General features: G+C 44.7%; 1 protein-coding gene across 1 annotated transcript in view; it reads left to right on the top strand.

The window, feature by feature from the left end:
• Positions 1 to 17405, top strand: part of ttpa (tocopherol (alpha) transfer protein) — a 48567-nt gene extending 31162 nt beyond the window's left edge. Inside the window, exons 3-5 of the mRNA XM_060824090.1 lie at positions 2862 to 3055; positions 15511 to 15621; positions 15972 to 17405. Of these exons, the coding sequence (XP_060680073.1) occupies positions 2862 to 3055; positions 15511 to 15621; positions 15972 to 16145 (479 nt within the window). The 3' untranslated portion in view covers positions 16146 to 17405. The remainder of the gene's footprint in view (positions 1 to 2861; positions 3056 to 15510; positions 15622 to 15971) is intronic.
• Positions 17406 to 18450: the final 1045 nt, after the last annotated feature.

The following is an 18450-nucleotide window of genomic DNA, read 5'->3' as shown; positions in this document are numbered from 1 at the left end:
GGAATAGTGCATGTTAGATGGGCTTTAGATTAGTTTCACAGGTTGGCACAACATCGAGAGCCAAAGAGCCTGTACTGTGCTGTGAAGTTCTATGTTCAATGTCACAGATATTAATGGAGAGTCTATCCTCAGAAATAGGAATGATAATGTCAAGGAAGACAAAGGAAAAGATGTTAGGAAGCAATATGTTCAATGGGACAGGAGGAAGTGATCTGTCGACCACACCAGTAGTGTTTCTGGATTTTGGGAAGATGGTTGACCAGAGTTGAGGGATTATGAGCTGAGAAGCTGTGTGGGGAGGTAAAATCAATGACAATCCTGGAAACACCAGCTTGATGTTTGGTGATGGGGTCATAGTTCACAGTCGAATAGGAGGATGTGTTTGAGGGTTGGTGCTCAATCTCTGCTAGGACAGGTCGGTACATCAAAGGGCAGCAGCAGTCTCTCTGTCAGCAGCTCTCATAACACAGTCAGCATTAGACTGAGGAATCAGAGTACAGCAAGTTCACAGGGAGTCAGTTTAGATTAGGTGAGAGGTGAGAAGCATTAAGGTGACCAATCTCACACCAATAGTTTTCGACAAAGAGATCCAATGCAGATTGGGGGCCAGATAGAGGGCTCTAGATGCAGGGAGATTACTGGAGATGATTGAAAGGGCCCAGGAGATGGTGAGGGGAAGGACTCCTGGTCAAAGAAGTGGACACGGAGGTGAAGGCAATGGAAAAAGCATTCAATGGCATGTCAGAAATTCATTGAGCTGACGGCACCAAAGGATCAAACTAAGTCCTTGGCTGAGCAATGATAATTAAACTTCAGAAAGTGATTAATCAGAGGGTACGGTCACATAACACGTAACAAGAGGTGGGGTTGTAAGGAGATAGGAGACAAAAAAACAGAAATTTGTCAATACCTGCGAGTCATTGGTGTTTGATATCCTTAACATTTGGAAGGAAGAAAAAAGATTTCTTATTGAAGCATTGAATGAGATGACAAATGAAATCAGTGTGTTAGAAGACTTGGTTTTAAAGGAGGACCATGATACAGTAGCTGTACTAAAAGGGGCTTAGATTTAGACAGGGAACTTAATATTCTGAGTTACACTGTGTTCAGGGAGAAGGGGTGAATAAAGAGTGAGAGTGTTACAGCATGTGCAATTACATAGCAGTGCACCTGAGGGGTAAGTATTCTTAAAGAAGTCTAAAATTACACAACACCAGGTTATAGTCCAACAGGTTTAATTGGAAACACACTAGCTTTCGAAGCAACGCTCCTTCATCAGGTGATAATGGAGGACACAATTCTAAGGCACAGAATGTTTAGCAAAAATTAGTGTGATGTAACTGAGATTATACATTGAAAAATACCTTGATTGTCTGTTGAGTCTTTCATCTGTTCGAATCCCATGATAGTTTCACTTCCTTCATGTGTAAATCACAAAACCTTTTTTAAAAGTTGCATTCTCACGTCAGCTATAACAATTGATGTTAGCTAGATAATATGTCAATGCCATGATGTTTAGATTGATTGATAACAGTTTCACATGAATTCATGCAGTTTTTGAGCAAAGTGCAATGTAACTTTGCAAGTACAAATTCACCCCACACAATATGCATGCGTGTGTGTGTGTGTGTGTGTGTGTGTGTCAGTCAGTGTGTGTGTCAGTGTGTCTCTGGGTTAGGGGTTGTGAGTGTGAGAGAGAGTGTGTATGTGTGTGTAGTGAGTATAGAGTGTCTTAAGTCTGTGAGGGGGTGCATGTATGTGTGTGGGAGTGTGTGCGTGTGTCTGGGGTGAGGGGTTGTGAGTGTCTGTGAAAGAGAATGTATATGTGTATGCATGAGTGTAGAGTGGTCTAAGTCTCTGAGAGGATGTGTGTGTGTGCGCGCGTGCGTAAGAGTGTCTGTGTGTGTGTGTGTGTGTGTAGTGCAATGGTGGTCACCTGAAATGTGACATGAACCCAAGGTCCCGGTTGAGGCCCTCCCTATGGGTACCGAACTTAGCTATCAGCCTCTGCTCGGCCACTTTTCGCTGCTGCCTGTCCCGAAGTCCGCCTTGGAGGATGGTCACCCGAAGGTCTGAAGTTGAATGTCCTGGGCCGCTGAAGTGTCCTCCAACTGGGAGAGAACACTGGGAGAGTCTGTTGATTGTTGTGTGGTGCCCATTCATCCGTTGTCGTAGCCTTTGCTCCATCTTTGCCTGTAACGTATAAGATAGACAACGTTGGCTGAGTCACATGAGTACCTGCCACGTACAAGGTGGGAGGTGTCCCCACGTGTAATGGTGGTATCCATGTCTAGCTAACATCAATTGTTACAGCTAACCTGTGAATGCAACTTTTAAAAAAACAATTTTGTATTTACACATGAAAGAAGTGAATATCATGGTATTCGAACAGATGAAAGACTCAACAGACAATCAAGGTATTTTTCAATGTATAATTTCAGTTACATCACACTGTAAATTTTTGTTATAAATTCTGTGCCTTAGAATCGTGTCCTCCACAATCACCTGATGAAGGAGCGTCACTCCGAAAGCTAGTGTGCTTCCAATTAAACCTGTTGGACTATAACCTGGTGTTGTGTGATTTTTAACTTTGTACACCCCAGTCCAACACCAGCATCTCCAAATCTTAAAGAAGTCTGTATTACTGCTGGATTGTAAGTGTGTCCTACAAAAAGAGTAGAGAGATAAATGTTTCATTCTTGGTGGACATTATGGGTCAGCAAAACTTGGTAGAGAAATATGCAGATGTTTCAGACAGAGACGTAAGAACTAATGTTTGCTAAATGCAAATTTCCCAAGAGAGGTTGAAATAAGGACAGTTGCTGTTATTTTATCGTTGACGTAAGTGTTTCTTCTTCCAGAACACTGGGATCCCAAGCTTTTCTCAGCCTATGAGGTGTTTCGCGTCAGCCTCATTACATCAGAGCTAATTGTGAAGGAGGTGAAAACCCAGTTGAATGGTGTGAAGGTTATCTTTGATCTTTGTGGCTGGCGATTTGCTCATGCTCTGCAGATCAGTCCAACAGTTGCCAAGAGAATTGCTGCTGTGCTTGTAGTAAGTTTCTCCTTTTTAATTCAAGTTGAATTCAAACTCTGCTTTTAAAAAACACAATAATCTCAACATTCACTCCTGTTAACTCAATGCTGCTGCACTAAGTGACCAAGCCAACTTAGTTCCTGAATCTGCAACTTCCTGAATCTCGTCATAATGTTGGAGAAAGTGTGGACCACAGATGCTGGAGAATCTGAGTCAAAAAGTGTGGATTATGCCTGAAACATTGATTTTCCTGCTCCTCGCATGCTGCCTGAACTGCTGCGCTTTTCCAGCACCACACTTTTTGACTGTCCTCATAATGTGTTCTTTAATCCAACTGCACCCCAGAACTCTTATTGTTATAAACTAATGTTCTCATTACATTGGGACCAGACCAATCCTATAACTGCATTCCCAGTGGTCTGAACATCCTCAGTATTGTAATATCTCCCTGGTTCTGCTTTGAGATCTACTGACCTCTACACACCAGAGTAGCATTTCCTGGTGACAGGCTTTATTTCTGACCCTTAAATGCTCAGAGTGTAGTCATTGGATGTAGAAGATTTTCCAATAAACCAGTGAAAGCCTGGTGACAAACTGAATTCTTAATCTGAATTCTGTAACAATGGTCAAAAAGAGAAGAATTTCAGCAAAATAAGACAGAGAAATGAGGCAACAAAATGACCTCTGAAAATCCTAAACATGAAGGCTGTTATAAATGCAGCCTGCTGTTGAAGCACTGACTGCAGACATCATTTGTAGGCATCCATAGCTCAAAGAAGGATGAAATGGAGCTGATGGGAGTGTTCAAAATCTTTGCTGAAGTAAATAAGGAAAAAACCTTTTCTTCCTGGGACAGTAAGGTCTGTAAATAAAGCAACATGTTTAAGGTAGTCAACAAACCTTGAAAGAATTTGAGTGAAAACAGTTTGAGTTATTCCGGTGAGTACTGGGTCTGTACTTGACAGGGGTTGAAAGGGGATCTTACTGAGAGGTCCGAGTAGAGTGGGTGTGGATTAGATGTTTCTGGGAGAGACCAGGACTCAAGGGCACAGCCTCAAAGTGAAGGGATAATCCTTTAGAACCGAGATGAGGAGGGATTTCTTCAGTAGGGGAATTTGTGGAACTCATTGCCGCAGAGGACTGGGGAGGCCAAGTCATTGAGTGTGTTTAACAAAGATAAATGGGTCCTAGGTTAGTAAGGAGATCAAGGGGACAAGGCAGTAAAATGGGGTTGGGAAGCATATCAGCCATGATTGAATGGCAAGCAGACTGGATGGGCTGAATGGGCCGGTTCTGTTCCTATATCTTATGGTAATATCACACTATCATAATACCCTAGAATGAAATGGTATTGGAAGCAGACTGGATAATAACATTCAAAAGGGAGTTCAGACACCAAATTCTAACATCGCTGTGATGAAGGTTGAGGGTGGATTGCAATAATAATGCCATGAGACCATTAGAACTAGGAACAGCAGTAGACTGTTCAGCCCTTCAAGCCTGCTACACCATTCAGTGGCTGATTCAACATTTCTCATGTTCACTTTACTGCCTTTTCTCTGTATTCTCTTGATTCCTTGACTGATCAAGATTCTATCTAACTCAGACTTGTATATATACACAAGGACTCTGTGGTAAGGTGTTCAAAAGACTCTCAACCCTCTGAAAGAACAAATTTCTCCTCATCTCAGTCTTATATTGGTGCCTCTTTATTCTGAAATGGTGCCCTTTGGCCCTAGTCTCTCCCATGAGGGGGAACATCCTTTCAGCATTCGCTCTGTCAAGCTCCTTAACAATTCTAAATGAAAACCAAAACAACTGCAGATGCTGTAAATCAGAAAGAAAGACAGAAGTTGCTGGAAAAGCTCAACAGGTCTGGCAACATCTGTAGCAAGAAATCAGAGTTATCGTTTCAGGTCTAATGATCCTTCCTCAGAACTAATGGTAGTTTAGGAAGAAGTTGGTTTATATGCGGAAGATAGGGTGGGGTGAGGGGGTAAGAAATAAATGATAGGTGGGGATAGAGACCAAAAAGAGAGAAGAACAGTTAGACAGACAGAGAAATTGATACTGATCTGGCTGGGAGAGTGAATAGCTTTTACTGGAGATTGTTAGTGGATAACAATGGGTAGTGTGTAATGTATTAACAAGACCTGGTGTGTGTGGTAGCGGGATAGGACATGGGAGGGTTCAGGCCCTAAAATTATTGAACTCGACATTGAGTCTGAAGGGCTGCAGGGTCACCAAGTGGAAAATGAGCTGCTGTTCTTCCAGCTTGCTCTGGCCTCACTGGGGCACTGCAGCAAGCCTGAGATGTTCCGTGAAGCAGCCACCCGGTCTACACTCAGTTTCCCCAATACATCCACAAGCATGCACTCCCTCCACCACTGACACTCAGTAGCAGCAATGTGTGCTATCCACAAGATGCACTGGAGAAATTCACCAAAGATCCTTAGGCAGTACCCTCCAAACCCATAATCACTTGCATCTGGAAGGACAAGGACAGCAAATACTCCTGGGAAGATCAGCACCTGCTCGTTCCCCTCCATTCACCATCCTAATTTGGAAAATATATCATCATTCCTTCAGTGTCACTGGGTCAAGGTCTTGGAATTCCCTCCCAAAGGGCATTTTTGGTCAACCCACAGTCCATGGACTGCAGTGGTTCAAATTAGCAGCTCATCCCCACCTTCTCAAGGGCAACTAGGGACAGGCAATAAATGTTGGCCCAGTCACCGATGTCCACGTCTCATGAGTGAATATATGAATAAATTAGCTCTTTCTGAAACCTCCTGTGGAATCTGCTTCCACCACTCTCACTGTAAGCACATTCCAAATCCAAACAACAATCCGAGTGAAGAGGTTTCTCCTCAACTCACTCTGAGCTGTCTTGCTGACAATGTTGAAATTCGGACTCTGGACCACCTTTAAACCAGCAGAGTTCGGACCTGAACAGGACAAACAGTCCAGACTACAGATCCAAAAACACCAGCAACGTTTCTCTTTCAAGATCCTCAACTCCACACTCGCAGCAATGCACCGGCACCTAACCTCTCTACAGTCAGCCCTGCCTCAGCTGAGGGCCACACTCTCTCAGAATTGCAAAGGACCCACTCTGTACTACATCCTCAGGAGAATTCATACTCTCAACAAACAGTATTTCAACACCATCTTAAACATCAAAAACTGTAAGTACAACAAACTTTTATCTACGCCCCTCCATAACCAGCGCACCTCAAATATTCCAGAAGATTCCCCTGGCCTCTGGAACTGCTCAGACGCCATTAACCATGCGGCTGATGCAGCTGCCACCCCCACGCTGATCGATGATGTCACTTCTGCCCCCATCTTAGCCACTCCCACAGCCACTTCCACCCCTCACAATTCCTCATGCACCACACGTGACATCACTTTCACCCCTCGCATCATCACGGATGTCACATACTCAGTGACTTCCGCCCCCCCCCGCCCACTGCTGTGTTTACCACCACTTCTGCCCGCACCAACACCACTCACCTGCATTCTGCTGACACGCCGCCCCACAGATCTCACTGTCACCATCCCCACCCCCCAGATCCCTGAGGGGAACACTACCCCTGCTCATGACTCCACCCCCATTCCCCCCACCACCACACCCACTCCAGTTACAGATTCCGTCCCCACTCCCAGCTCCACACCCACACCAGATCCCAGCTCCCAGCCCTGCCGAGTTTACACCATCCCTCCCCCTCACTGAGGATGAACGATCAGTCCTCAGCAAAGGACTCATCTTCATCCCCCTCCGCCCACACATCAATGAATTTAATACACGCCGTGACGTCGAACAATTCTTCCTCCGCCTCCGAGCTTACTTTCACAATCAGGATTCCCGCCCACCTTCCGAGGACCCCTTCGCCCACCTCCAACACACTGCATCCACCTGGACACCCCGCGCTGGCCTATTACCCGCCCTCGACCTCTTCATTTCCAACCACCGCCGGGACATTAACCACCTCAACCTGTCTACCCCACTCTAACCTCTCACCCTCACAATGCACAGCCCTCCAATCCCTCTGCTCCAATCTCAACCTCACCATCAAACCAGCGGATAAAGGGAGCGCAGTGGTAGTCTGGCGCACTGACTTCTACACCGCTGAAACCAGATACCAACTCGAGGACACCACCTCCTACCGCCCCCTCGATCATGACCCCATCCCCCATCACCAAACCATCATCGCCCAGACCATGCAGAACCTCATCACCTCAGGAGATCCCCCACCCACAGCTTCCAATCTCATAGTCTGGGAACCCCGCACTGCCCGGTTCTACCTCCTTCCCAAGATCCACAAGCCTGACCACCCTGGCCAACCCATTGTCTCAGCATGCTCCTGCTCCACTGAACTCATCTCTACCTACCTCGACACTGTCCTATCCCCCCTCGTCCAGGAACTCCCTACATATGTTCGAGACACCACCCACATCCTCCACCTCCTCCAAGACTTCCGTTTGCCTGGACCCCAATGCCTCATCTTCACCATGGATATCCAATCCCTCTACACCTCCATCCGCCATGACCAGGGCCTCCAAGCCCTCCGTTTCTTCCACTCCAGACGTCCCACAGTACCCTTCCACCGGCCGAACTGGTCCTCACCCTTAACACTTTCTCCTTTGAATCTTTCCATTTCCTCCAGACCAAAGGGGTAGCCATGGGCACACGTATGGACCTCCGCTATACCTGTCTCTTTGTTGGCTACGTAGAACAGTCCATCTTCCGTAATTACACCGGCACCACTCCCCACCTTTTCCTCCGCTACATTCGTGACTGCATTGGCGCCACCTCGTGCTCCCGTGAGGAGGTTGAGCAATTCATCAACTTCACCAACACATTCCACCCTGACCTTAAATTTACCTAGACCATCTCTGACACCTCCCTCCCCTTCCTGGACCCCTCCATTTCCATTAATGACAACTGACATGATACTGAAATTTTTTACAAATGCACCGACTCCCACAGCTACCTGGATTACACTTCTTCCCACCCTACCTCCTGCAAAAATGCCATCCCGTATTCCCAATTCCTCTGCCTCCGCCGTATCTGCTCCCAGGAGGACCAGTTCCACCACAGAACACACTAGATGGCCTCTTTCTTTAGAGATCACAATTTCCTTCCCACGTGGTTAAAGATGCCCTCCAACGCATCTCGTCCACATCCCGCACCTCCACCTTCAGACCCCACCCCTCCAACCGTAATGAGGACAGAACGCCCCTGGTGCTCACCTTCCACCCTACCAACCTTCGCATAAACCAAATCATCCACTGACATTTCCGCCACCTCCAAACACACCCCACCACCAGGGATATATTTCCCTCCTCACCCCTTCCACCTTCTGCAAAGACTGTTCCCTCCATGACTACCTGGTCAGGTCCACGCCCCCCTACAACCCACCCTCCCATCCTGACACCTTCCCCTGCCACCGCAGGAACTGTAAAACCTGTGTCCACACCACCTCCCTCACCTCCATCCAAGGCCCTAAAGGAGCCTTCCACATTCATCAAAGTTTTACCTGCACATCCACTAATATCATTTATTGTATCCGTTGCTCCTGATATGGTCTCCTCTACATTGGGGAGACTGGACGCCTCCTAGCAGAGCACTTTAGGGAACATCTCCGGGACACCTGCACCAATCAACCCCACCGCACCGTGGCCCAACATTTCAACTTCCCCTCCCACTCTGCCAAGGACATGAAGGTCCTGGGCCTCCTTCACTGCTGCTCCCTCACCACCAGACGCCTGGAGGAAGAACGCCTCATCATCCGCCTTGGAACACTTCAACCCCGGGGCATCAATGTGGACTGCAACAGTTTGCTCATTTTCCCCTTCCCCCACCTCACCCCAGTTTCAAACTTCCAGCTCAGCACTGTCCCCATGACTTGCCTTACCTGCCTATCTTCTTTTCCACCTATCCACTCTCCCCTCCCCCCGCCCCCGCCCTATCATCTTCATCCCCTCTCCCACTCACCTATTGTACTCTGTGCTACTTTCTCCCCACCCCCACCCTCCTCTCACTTATCTCTCCACCCTTCAGGCTCTCTGCCTTTATTCCTGATGAAGAGCTTTTGCCCGAAACGTCGATTTTCCTGCTCCTCGGATGCTGCCTGAACTGCTGTGCTCTTCCAGCACCAGTAATCCAGAATGTTGAAATTGTGACACACCAACTAGTGGAAAATGGATCTCCTCCTTTACCCTGTCAAAATTGTTGATAATTTTGAACGTGGAAATGTGATCAACTTTTAATCTTCTCTACTCCAAGGAGAATAAACATTGTTTCTCTTATCATTCCTGGGATCATTCTCATACAATTCCTTTGAACTCTCTCCAATGCTTTAACATCTTTCCTTAAATAAGGTGTGAAAACTGAACCCAATATTCAAAACGTGGTCTGACCAATGATTTGTAGAGGTGTAGTATCAATTCCTGGTTTTTATTTTTTTTTCCCGTTTATCTTTTTTTATTTTATTAAACAAATTACAAAACAGTTTACAAAAAACATTTACAGCTATAAAAGAGACAGCAATTTTACAAGGGAGAGGACCAGCAAAGCTAGGCCCCAAACCCTACTGTTCGACTATTTCACAGGGAGATGAGGACAAACCTCAAATCCCAGTTCCACATTTAACAAGACAGTGACACTGACATTTGTACATTAAACAATACTGTTACATACAGAAGTGCAGACAATACAGACCTAGCAAGCCCCCACCCCTCCCACCTTCCGACCACTCTAAAGCAGCCCGCCCCTACCCATCTTCCGGTTATCGGTCCACCCTGTGCCCCTTCCAGTTCTCGGTCTGCCCTGACACACCTTTCGACCACCTCTAGGACAGCCTTCCTGGTTTTTATATTCAATGCTTCTATTTAAAAACCTAATTATTCTATAAACCTTCTTAACAGTGTTCTGACTTGCCTGGCCACCTTCAGGGTATTACGCACGTGAATCCTGAGGCCTGTCTGCTCCTGTATACTCTAAAAGTTGGATCATGGAGCCTGTAATATGTCTCTGTGTTCCTTCTAACAAAATGCATTGCCTCACATTTCCCTGCAGTGAAATTCATCTCCCAATATCTGCCCATTTGGCCAATGTCCCTCTGAAGTTGCTCAACATGATCCTTACAACTCATTGTCACCCTAGTATAGTAACATCTATAAGTTTAGTGATTTTGGCCTCAACACCCATTTCCTAATTGCTTATATAAATCAAAAAAAAAAGCAATGGTCCCAACACCGATCCCCGGTGAACACTACTTTCAACTCGTCTCCAATCTGAGAAATGCCACCTGTACCTACCCTCTGTTTCCGAGCTTTTAGCCAACTTCAAATTCATGCTGCCAAGGATCCATCAATCCCAAATATTTCCAATTTGCTAACCACCCTGTCATGTGGCACCATATCAAATCCTTTCTGAATGTCCAAATATACAACACGCACAGCACTACCCTCACCCACTACCTGTGTTACATTGTCAAAGAATTAGAATTCATACAGTGTGGAAACAGGCCCTTCAGCCCAACAAGTCCACACCGACCCGCCGAAGAGTATCCCACCTAGATCCATTACCCTACATTTCCCCTGGCTTGTGTACCTAAACTATACATCCCTGAACACTATGGGAAATTTAGCATGGCTAATTCATCTAACCAGCACACGTTTGGATTGTGGGAGGAAACTCACGCAGAGAATGTGCAAACTCCACACAGGCGGTCGCCCAAGGCTAGAATCAAACCCGGGTCCCTGGCGCTGTGAGTCAGCAGTGCTGACCTCTGAACCACTGTGCCAAGATGCTGCTCTGTATAAAAACGCTGCTCCTCATGACCTTTTGAAAATTTTCTCCTCTCACCTTACAAACATGCCCCCCCCCCGTCCTGAAATCCCTCACCTGTGTCCATGTCCATCAATTAAATTTGTCAAGCATGACCTGCCCTTGACAAAGTTATGTTGACTGTTTAGTATTAACTTATTTTTCTCTAAGTGTATATTTACCTTATCTTGTATTATGGCCTCCATCAGTTTTCTCACTATTGATGTCAAGCTGTCAGCTCTGTGGTTTCCTGGGTTATCCTTTGCCCCTTTCTTTAACAACAGCATCACATTTGCAATCCTTTGGATCCCAGGACTAATCCTGTATTCAGAAAAGCCCGGAAAATTTCTGCCAACGGCTCTGCAATTTGCTCCCGTCGCGCTCTCAGCAATCCAGGATGTAGAACTAAGAATTTATTTTCTCAAACACTTTTGTTATTATTTCTAAGTGGTTGTGCCCCTAAGATTTGAACTGAACTGAAGGTAGACTCGCCCCTTCCTTTGCATTGAATTGAGTTGATGGTGGTAGATGGCCTTTTTTTTTGAAACTGATGAGGCTCCTACTGAAGGAAGACTTGATGACTGGGGCAGGGGGCTATCTGAGGGAGTAAGAGGTGCTGAGGGCCCTTAGAAACTAATGCCATCAGCTCTTGTTCCATCACGAGCTATCTTACCCTGGAGCTAACCAAGAGCAGGTGAGCTGCTGGCTGCTTGTGAATGAAAGATGGATCCACCAAGATAACCTTCTGATAAACTGGAAAGGTATGCAGGCCAATGGTGAGAGTTAACATGTACTGTCACATCTGGTTCTCCAAGAGTTGACCAGTCTTTCTATGGGGAGATCTTTGGCGCTAATGCTTGCTATAGGCACAGGACTCATGCTCGAGATGGACTCCTGCAGGCTGTATGCAAGAGTGTATAGTGCCCCTGGAGATCCTGACAGCAACACGCTCACCTTTCCTACTGTTTCCACTTTTACTGACCACCCCCTGAGACTCAGCTGTGCTGACCAAGAAGTGTCCTTTATCTCCTGACAAGGGTTTAGCACAGCTCTCCCTGACCCCAGTGCCTGCTTGTGCTCTTCAGCTTGTACCACTTTGTTCAAGAGGCTAGTCCACCATGTGTGCAGCAGGAAGGTGCCCAGATAGAACAGGACCACAGCCCAGAAGATTACTCTGGAGGGATTTCCTCTCAGCTTTGAAGAGTCTACGGGCTATGTTTCTGTATTTTTATCAACAATTGAGGACCTTTGTGGTCACCACCCTGCTACTGCAGTGCTTACCTCGCCTGGTTACACCTGAGATTTTCTGGCCTTCTGACTGTGTTGCCAATATTGATAACTATTGATAACCATTCATAACAGGATGGCAAGCACAGAGCTCACTGGTTAGAAGGCTATCTCCAGGACTTTTGTACCACAAGGTCTGCCTTTGAAAGGCCACAGTCCAGGGAAAATCCAGCCTTATGTCATGACCTGGCAAAGCGAGCATCTTGGTTAAAAAAAAATCCAGGTCAATTTGGAAAACAAAAATCCAGTTCAAATCAAACAAATAGAATCTAATTTGAGAGACTGTTCTTGCGAAGGCATGCCATTTGTAAGAGAGGATCTCCCCTGAAGTATTGAATAAGTTTAGCTCTCACTTCAGAAATTTCTCACATGAGGATTTGTCTTGCACCCTTGAAAAAGTGCAACATTCTCTTCGATACTTGGGAAAGTCTGGTCCAAGACTGATAGAAGCAGAGGGAATCCATCTGGGAAGGATCTGTCCACCTGAATTCTCATCGCTGCTGTTAAGCTGGAAGTGACAGAGGATGGAGTGTGTGGGAATTCAGACTCCAGCTTCTCACTTCCCCAGTCACTGCCTGCTCCAGGTGTGATAGTGACTGCAGGCTGTCCATTGGCCCCTTCAGTCACCTCAGAACTCATTCTTAATGTAGAAACAAGTCACTGTAAGCATCAGGGACTATTTTGGAAGAAGAATATTGAGAAATTTTTTTTGATGCATTGAAAAGTTCGATTCATTCATTCATTAATACTGGTTTAAATGGTGTTGTCATAACCCATTGTTTCTAGTAAGTGTCAAGTCTCCTATTTGTGTTTGCAAATCACTAAAAATGACTTTAAATATTACTGAAAAACATTCTAGTTTCTTTGGCACACATTAGTCTGTTTCTAAGTAAATAGATTTTGTTTTGATACGTAGAAGTGTTTAAGACATGCTGCTCAGAAACTTAGTGAGTCCTGCAGATGTTGGAAACCAGAGTTTAGATCAGAGTGGTGCTGGAAAAGCACAGCAGGTCAGGCAGCATCCGAGGAGCAGGAAAATCAACATTTTGGGCAAAAGCCCTTCATCAGGAAACTTAGCCCAACATTCATAGACAAAAGGAATCAGTGGAAATTCACCACTTTCATTATTTCAAAGTGGAGATTGACCCGGTTTTGTGAGCCGGGATGGCTTTGGACAATTCTACTTCTAATGTTATGGACCAGACCAGATCCTGTCAAAATATTTTAAGAAGGTAGCCTAGACCCTAACTTCCTCTTACGTTAAAGGCAAGTGTAAAGTGCCGTGTTCCAAATGTAATGCAACTGGTCAACTGACTCAATACAATGCAAAACACAATTTACTTAAACACTGTAGTTAAAATACAAACAAAAGAAAGAGGAAATTAGAATAACCTAACTCTATTGGAAACTGAACAAAATATATAGATGCAGTAACTACTACTAATTAACTGTTCCAATATAGTAACATCCCATAAATATACTCCTTGAGAATAAGGCAAATTCAGAGATCCAATGTTCTGATATGCAACCCCGCAGCAGAGAGAGAGAGAAAAACAAAATCAAAATCTCAGAGAATAGCAGCCAGGCCCTTTACTGCAGCTTCCAACCCTGTTGAGACTCCAATAGTACTGAATCGCAAAGCTAAAAAAGCAAAAACTAGAAATCTTGGTCTGCGAGAGCTGGCCACACCCATTCAGGCTGCTTCTATTGTTTCAACTTTTAAAAAAAACCGCAAGCTGTTTACTTTTGCTGGCATTCTAACTAGACAGCTTGATACCTCTGTTTTCAAATCTCTCTTCAACAAAAGCCACAGCATCGTCACATTAATCAGAGGCAAATATTGAAGAAACCCTATTTACACTTAACATAACTTCAGTTCCCGTAATCTTCTCTTCTGCACAGGTTCAGCAAAGTTTACTCTGACTTTACTGATAAAGGTGGAAGTGCGAGCTGAAACACTATCCCAACACATTACAGCCAAGAGAGGGGAATCATAGAACCACAGTGTATAGAAGAGACCCATCAGCCCATTAAGTCTTCACTAACACGAACCTACTCCCAATCTATACAGTCCTATTTTCCAGCGTTAACCTTGAATTCAAGTACTCAGCCAAGTATTTTTTTAAATATTGTGAGGTTTCTTGCTTCAACTAGTCTCCCAGGCAGTGCATTCCAGATTCCCACCACTTCAAATCCTCTCTCAACCTCCTGCAGTAGTGTTTAAATATTTTCCCCTTGTATTGACCCTTCAACTGAGGGGAACAGCTGCTTTCTCTTCACCATGTCCAGGCCGCTCATAATCTTACACACCTCCAACAACCTTCTCTGCTCCAAAGAAAACAACCCAAGCTTATCCAGCTTCTCTTCCTTGCTGGAATGCTCCATCCTAGGGAACATCCTTGTGAATCCCCTCTGCACTCCCTCCAGTACAATCACATCCTTCCTATAGTGTGGGGACCAGAACTGAACACAGTACTCCAGCTGCGGCCTAACCAAACTTCTGTAAAGCTCCAACATGACCTTCCTGCTCTTATAATCTTTCACCTTAACAGCTCACATTGAATTCAGACAACAATTCTAGAAATAAATGAATTGCCCATGAGACAATCCCTCCCAAACAAAGGGGCGGCACGGTGGCTCAGTGGTTAGCACTGCTGCCCCAAAGCACCAGGGACTCTGGTTTAATTTGGGTGACTTCTATGTGGAGTTTGCACATTCTCCCCATGTCTGAGTGGGTTTCCTCCAGGTCCTCTGGTTTCCTCCCAAAGTTGTGCAGGTTAGGTGGATTGGCCATGCTAAATTGCATATCCTGTTTAGGGATGTGTAGGTTAGGTGCATTAGTCAGGGGAAATGTAGAGTAACAGGTTAGGGGAATGGGTCAGGGTAGATTAGATTCCCTACAGTGTGGAAACTGGCCATTTAGCCCAACAAGTCCACACCAACCCTCTGAAGACTAACCCACCCAGATCCATTCCCCTATATTTACTTCTGACTAATGCACCTAACACTATGGGACCCTGTTTGGAGGGTCGGTGTGGACTTATTGGGCCAAATGGCCTGTTTCCACACTGTAGGGATTCTAATTTCTTGATGTTGGCACATAAGTTGCTTTGTGCCATCCCAGAGTTAGGTCTCAAGGACAATACAGACTTGGAGAGTGCATGATGGGACATAAGGGAGAAACTAGGGGAAATGACCCAGGGCTCTATCGGCTTTAATTGAGTCATGTGTTTCTAAACAACACTTTATGGTGATGTACTGACTTCTACATTCACAGATAGTATTTGATTAAAATCTAAGTGGTCACCAACATGAAATGCAATAAGTGTCATTTTTCTGTCATTCTCAGGACTCCTTTCCATTGAAGGTCCGAGGTATCCACATGATCAATGAACCCGTACTGTTTGATTCAGTCTTTGTCTTAATTAAACCATTCCTGCCAGAAAAAATCAAAGAGCGGGTGAGTAACCCTTCATTTTAGTACAATTGCAGTGAAAATAATCCATTTAAACAGAAATACTTTAGCCAACTTTGCTTGAAATATATTTCAGCTAAATGCTTGGGAAAGTTGCTGTTGGCACTAACTTCTCCATGTAAATGCAAAGACGACTGCTGTATTATCATTTAGATTAGCAAAAAGTTACAGAAGTACAGCACTACAGCAAGAACCCATCAACAACTCTGTATCATCTTCATTAGGTTTTAGATTTCAAGCACAAAATTGTTGGCTCAACACAAAAAATGATACCTTTCGAAAGCGAGACATTGAATAGTGTGTAACTTTAATTGAATGTGACGCGTCTATTTCAGATTCACATGCATGGGAGCAATTACCAGCACAGCCTTTGTAAGCACTTTCCAGCTCAAATTCTTCCCCCTGAATACGGTGGCCAGGGACCTCCTTATGAGGAGCTTTGTCAGGAATGGACTGAATTTGTGCTGCAGTCTGAGAAAGATCTTCTTGAACTTTCACTTGTTACTTGACATTTCGTGCCAATGCGTCCACTGTTTGAACATTGTGTTAATCAATGCAATATAACTGTAAACACTAACTCTGTTTTATAGAACAAACAGGTATCACGTTAAGCATTATGATGTATTACAAGCAGAAATTAATTTTAAAAGCTATCAAATTTGAACAAAATGTATAGTTTTTGATATTTCAGATTACTGTAAATTAAGATTTTATTAGTATGTATTTTGATTTCTGAATACATTGTCTTAAAGTTTAATATTTAAAGCTTTAGGAATGAAACCTTTTTGCAGTGGGTTGAATTATCAGTTGCCCTTGTTAAAAGATTAGATTTCCTACAGTGTAGAAAAAGGCCCTTCAGCCCAACAAGTCCACACCGACCCTCTGAAGAATAACCCACCCAGACCCATTTCCCTCTGACTAATACACCTAACACAATGGACAATTTAGAATGGCTAATTCACCTGACCTGCACATCATTGGACTGTGGGAGGAAACCCACGCAGACACGGGGAGAACGTACAAACTCCACGCAGACAATTGCCCGAGGCCGGAATCGAACCTGGGTCCCTGGTGCTGTGAGGCAGCAGTGCTAACCACCGAGCCACTGTGCCGCCCTTTGGCGGGATCTCTCACTGTGTGCTGAAAAAATACTGAAAGCCTGTTGTGACGTGCAAATACCTTTTTAATTGCCATTGCAACATTTTTGGAAAGAAAAGTGCAAAATTCTGAGAGTTATATGCAACAAAAACAAAACAGTAGATTCTACAAGGCTCTTCTATATCACCTGGGTGTTGGGGGAGTATCACAGCATGGGAGATCGAAACTTTCCCTGTAGCATCGGGGAAACACACCTGTCTGTTGTGGCCTTACGAATGCAGTGTTCTTTAATAAAATGAAAAACTTTTTATTGTTCCTGAACTGCACCTTCCCCAGCCCTGCCTGAATCCAGCTGCATGCTGGGCTGGTTTGACTGAGAAACACTTCTCATTTCCTGCCCAAGCCATCTAGCAAAGATTATTGTGCTGACTTCAGGCTAACATTGGTTTGTGATTTTAAAAAAAAGTCTCTGCCAGTTTTGGGAGGGTTCCCTTGTCAACTGCTAACTGGAAGGTGAATTCTGATTACTCTAGGACAGTTCAGTGGCACTTGGATTGTTTTAAATGCTGACCAATCTGGCTTCCATCACATCAGTAAGGTTAAATTTGTTGCACAGTTTATATATTAAGCCAGAAATAGTCTGACTTGAAAGAAGTGAAATAAATGCAAGATTGGCAATAAAAAAACTAATATTTATGAATTCCAAATGTTGAATTTTCTCTTGCTGTTGTCCTGAATCTCTGGTTTATATTTTAAATAATAAAACCAACAAAAGATGTTGTCGACATTCACAAAGGAGTACCATGACAATAATCAAACCACAAAAGCAACTTACTAAAATATCATTTTGGAGCAATGATGAGTGAATGCTCTGTTCTATCTCAACCCAAAGCTGCAAACAATGACACATCCAACAGAATGCCACCTGAGGGTGCTGTAATGCAACAATTCAATCATTGATGGAGTAATTTTGAAACGCTGAAGAATGTGCTAATCAAGAACAAGAGTTCAGAAGTCAATGTTACATTATGGCTATCCAACCTTTTTACATGGGAGTGCAGATTTTAATTTTTTCCCCCACTTGGTGATGTAGTGATTGTAACACGGTCAGCCAGGTGGACCTCACAGTCAATGAGTTCCCTGATCACGGCTGTGAATCAGGGAGAAAGTGAGGTCTGCAGATGCTGGAGATCAGAGCTGAAAGTGTGTTGCTGGAAAAGCGCAGCAGGTCAGGCAGCATCCAAGGAGCAGGAGAGTCAAAGAGGACTCATGTCCAAAATGTCGAGTCTCCTGCTCTTTGGATGCTGCCTGAACTGCTGCGCTTTTCCAGCAACACGTTTTCAGCTGTTAATCAGGGAGCCCTGGCTGACAGATAGAAACAAGAGTGTCCCCCTCCAACTCTATTTGATTTAGTCCCTGCCCTCCCCTCCACTGTTTGATCACACAGCATTTGCCCTTTGATGTGAAGAGCAATGCTTGTCACTGACCACTCAGGTGTTTCCTTTCTTCCTGGTGGTAGAAACTGAATAAAGATTCGTGCACTTTGTGTCTCTCACTTTGTCTCACACCTGCGCATGCACACAACATGGGTGCTGGGGAAAAATAAGCACCACCGCAGTTAGGCGGTAGTGTGGGGGGTAAAGGGAAAAAAAACAACAGTGTCAGATATCCTAAAAATAAACAGGAGTGTCCCTACCCCCCCTCCCCACCCCCCCC

Source organism: Hemiscyllium ocellatum, chromosome 4 (assembly GCF_020745735.1).
Source record: "Hemiscyllium ocellatum isolate sHemOce1 chromosome 4, sHemOce1.pat.X.cur, whole genome shotgun sequence".
In the NCBI taxonomy this organism is placed as follows: Eukaryota; Metazoa; Chordata; class Chondrichthyes; order Orectolobiformes; family Hemiscylliidae; genus Hemiscyllium; species Hemiscyllium ocellatum.
The sequence above is the reverse complement of the archived record's forward strand: the minus strand, read 5'-3'. Positions and strand labels throughout refer to the sequence as shown.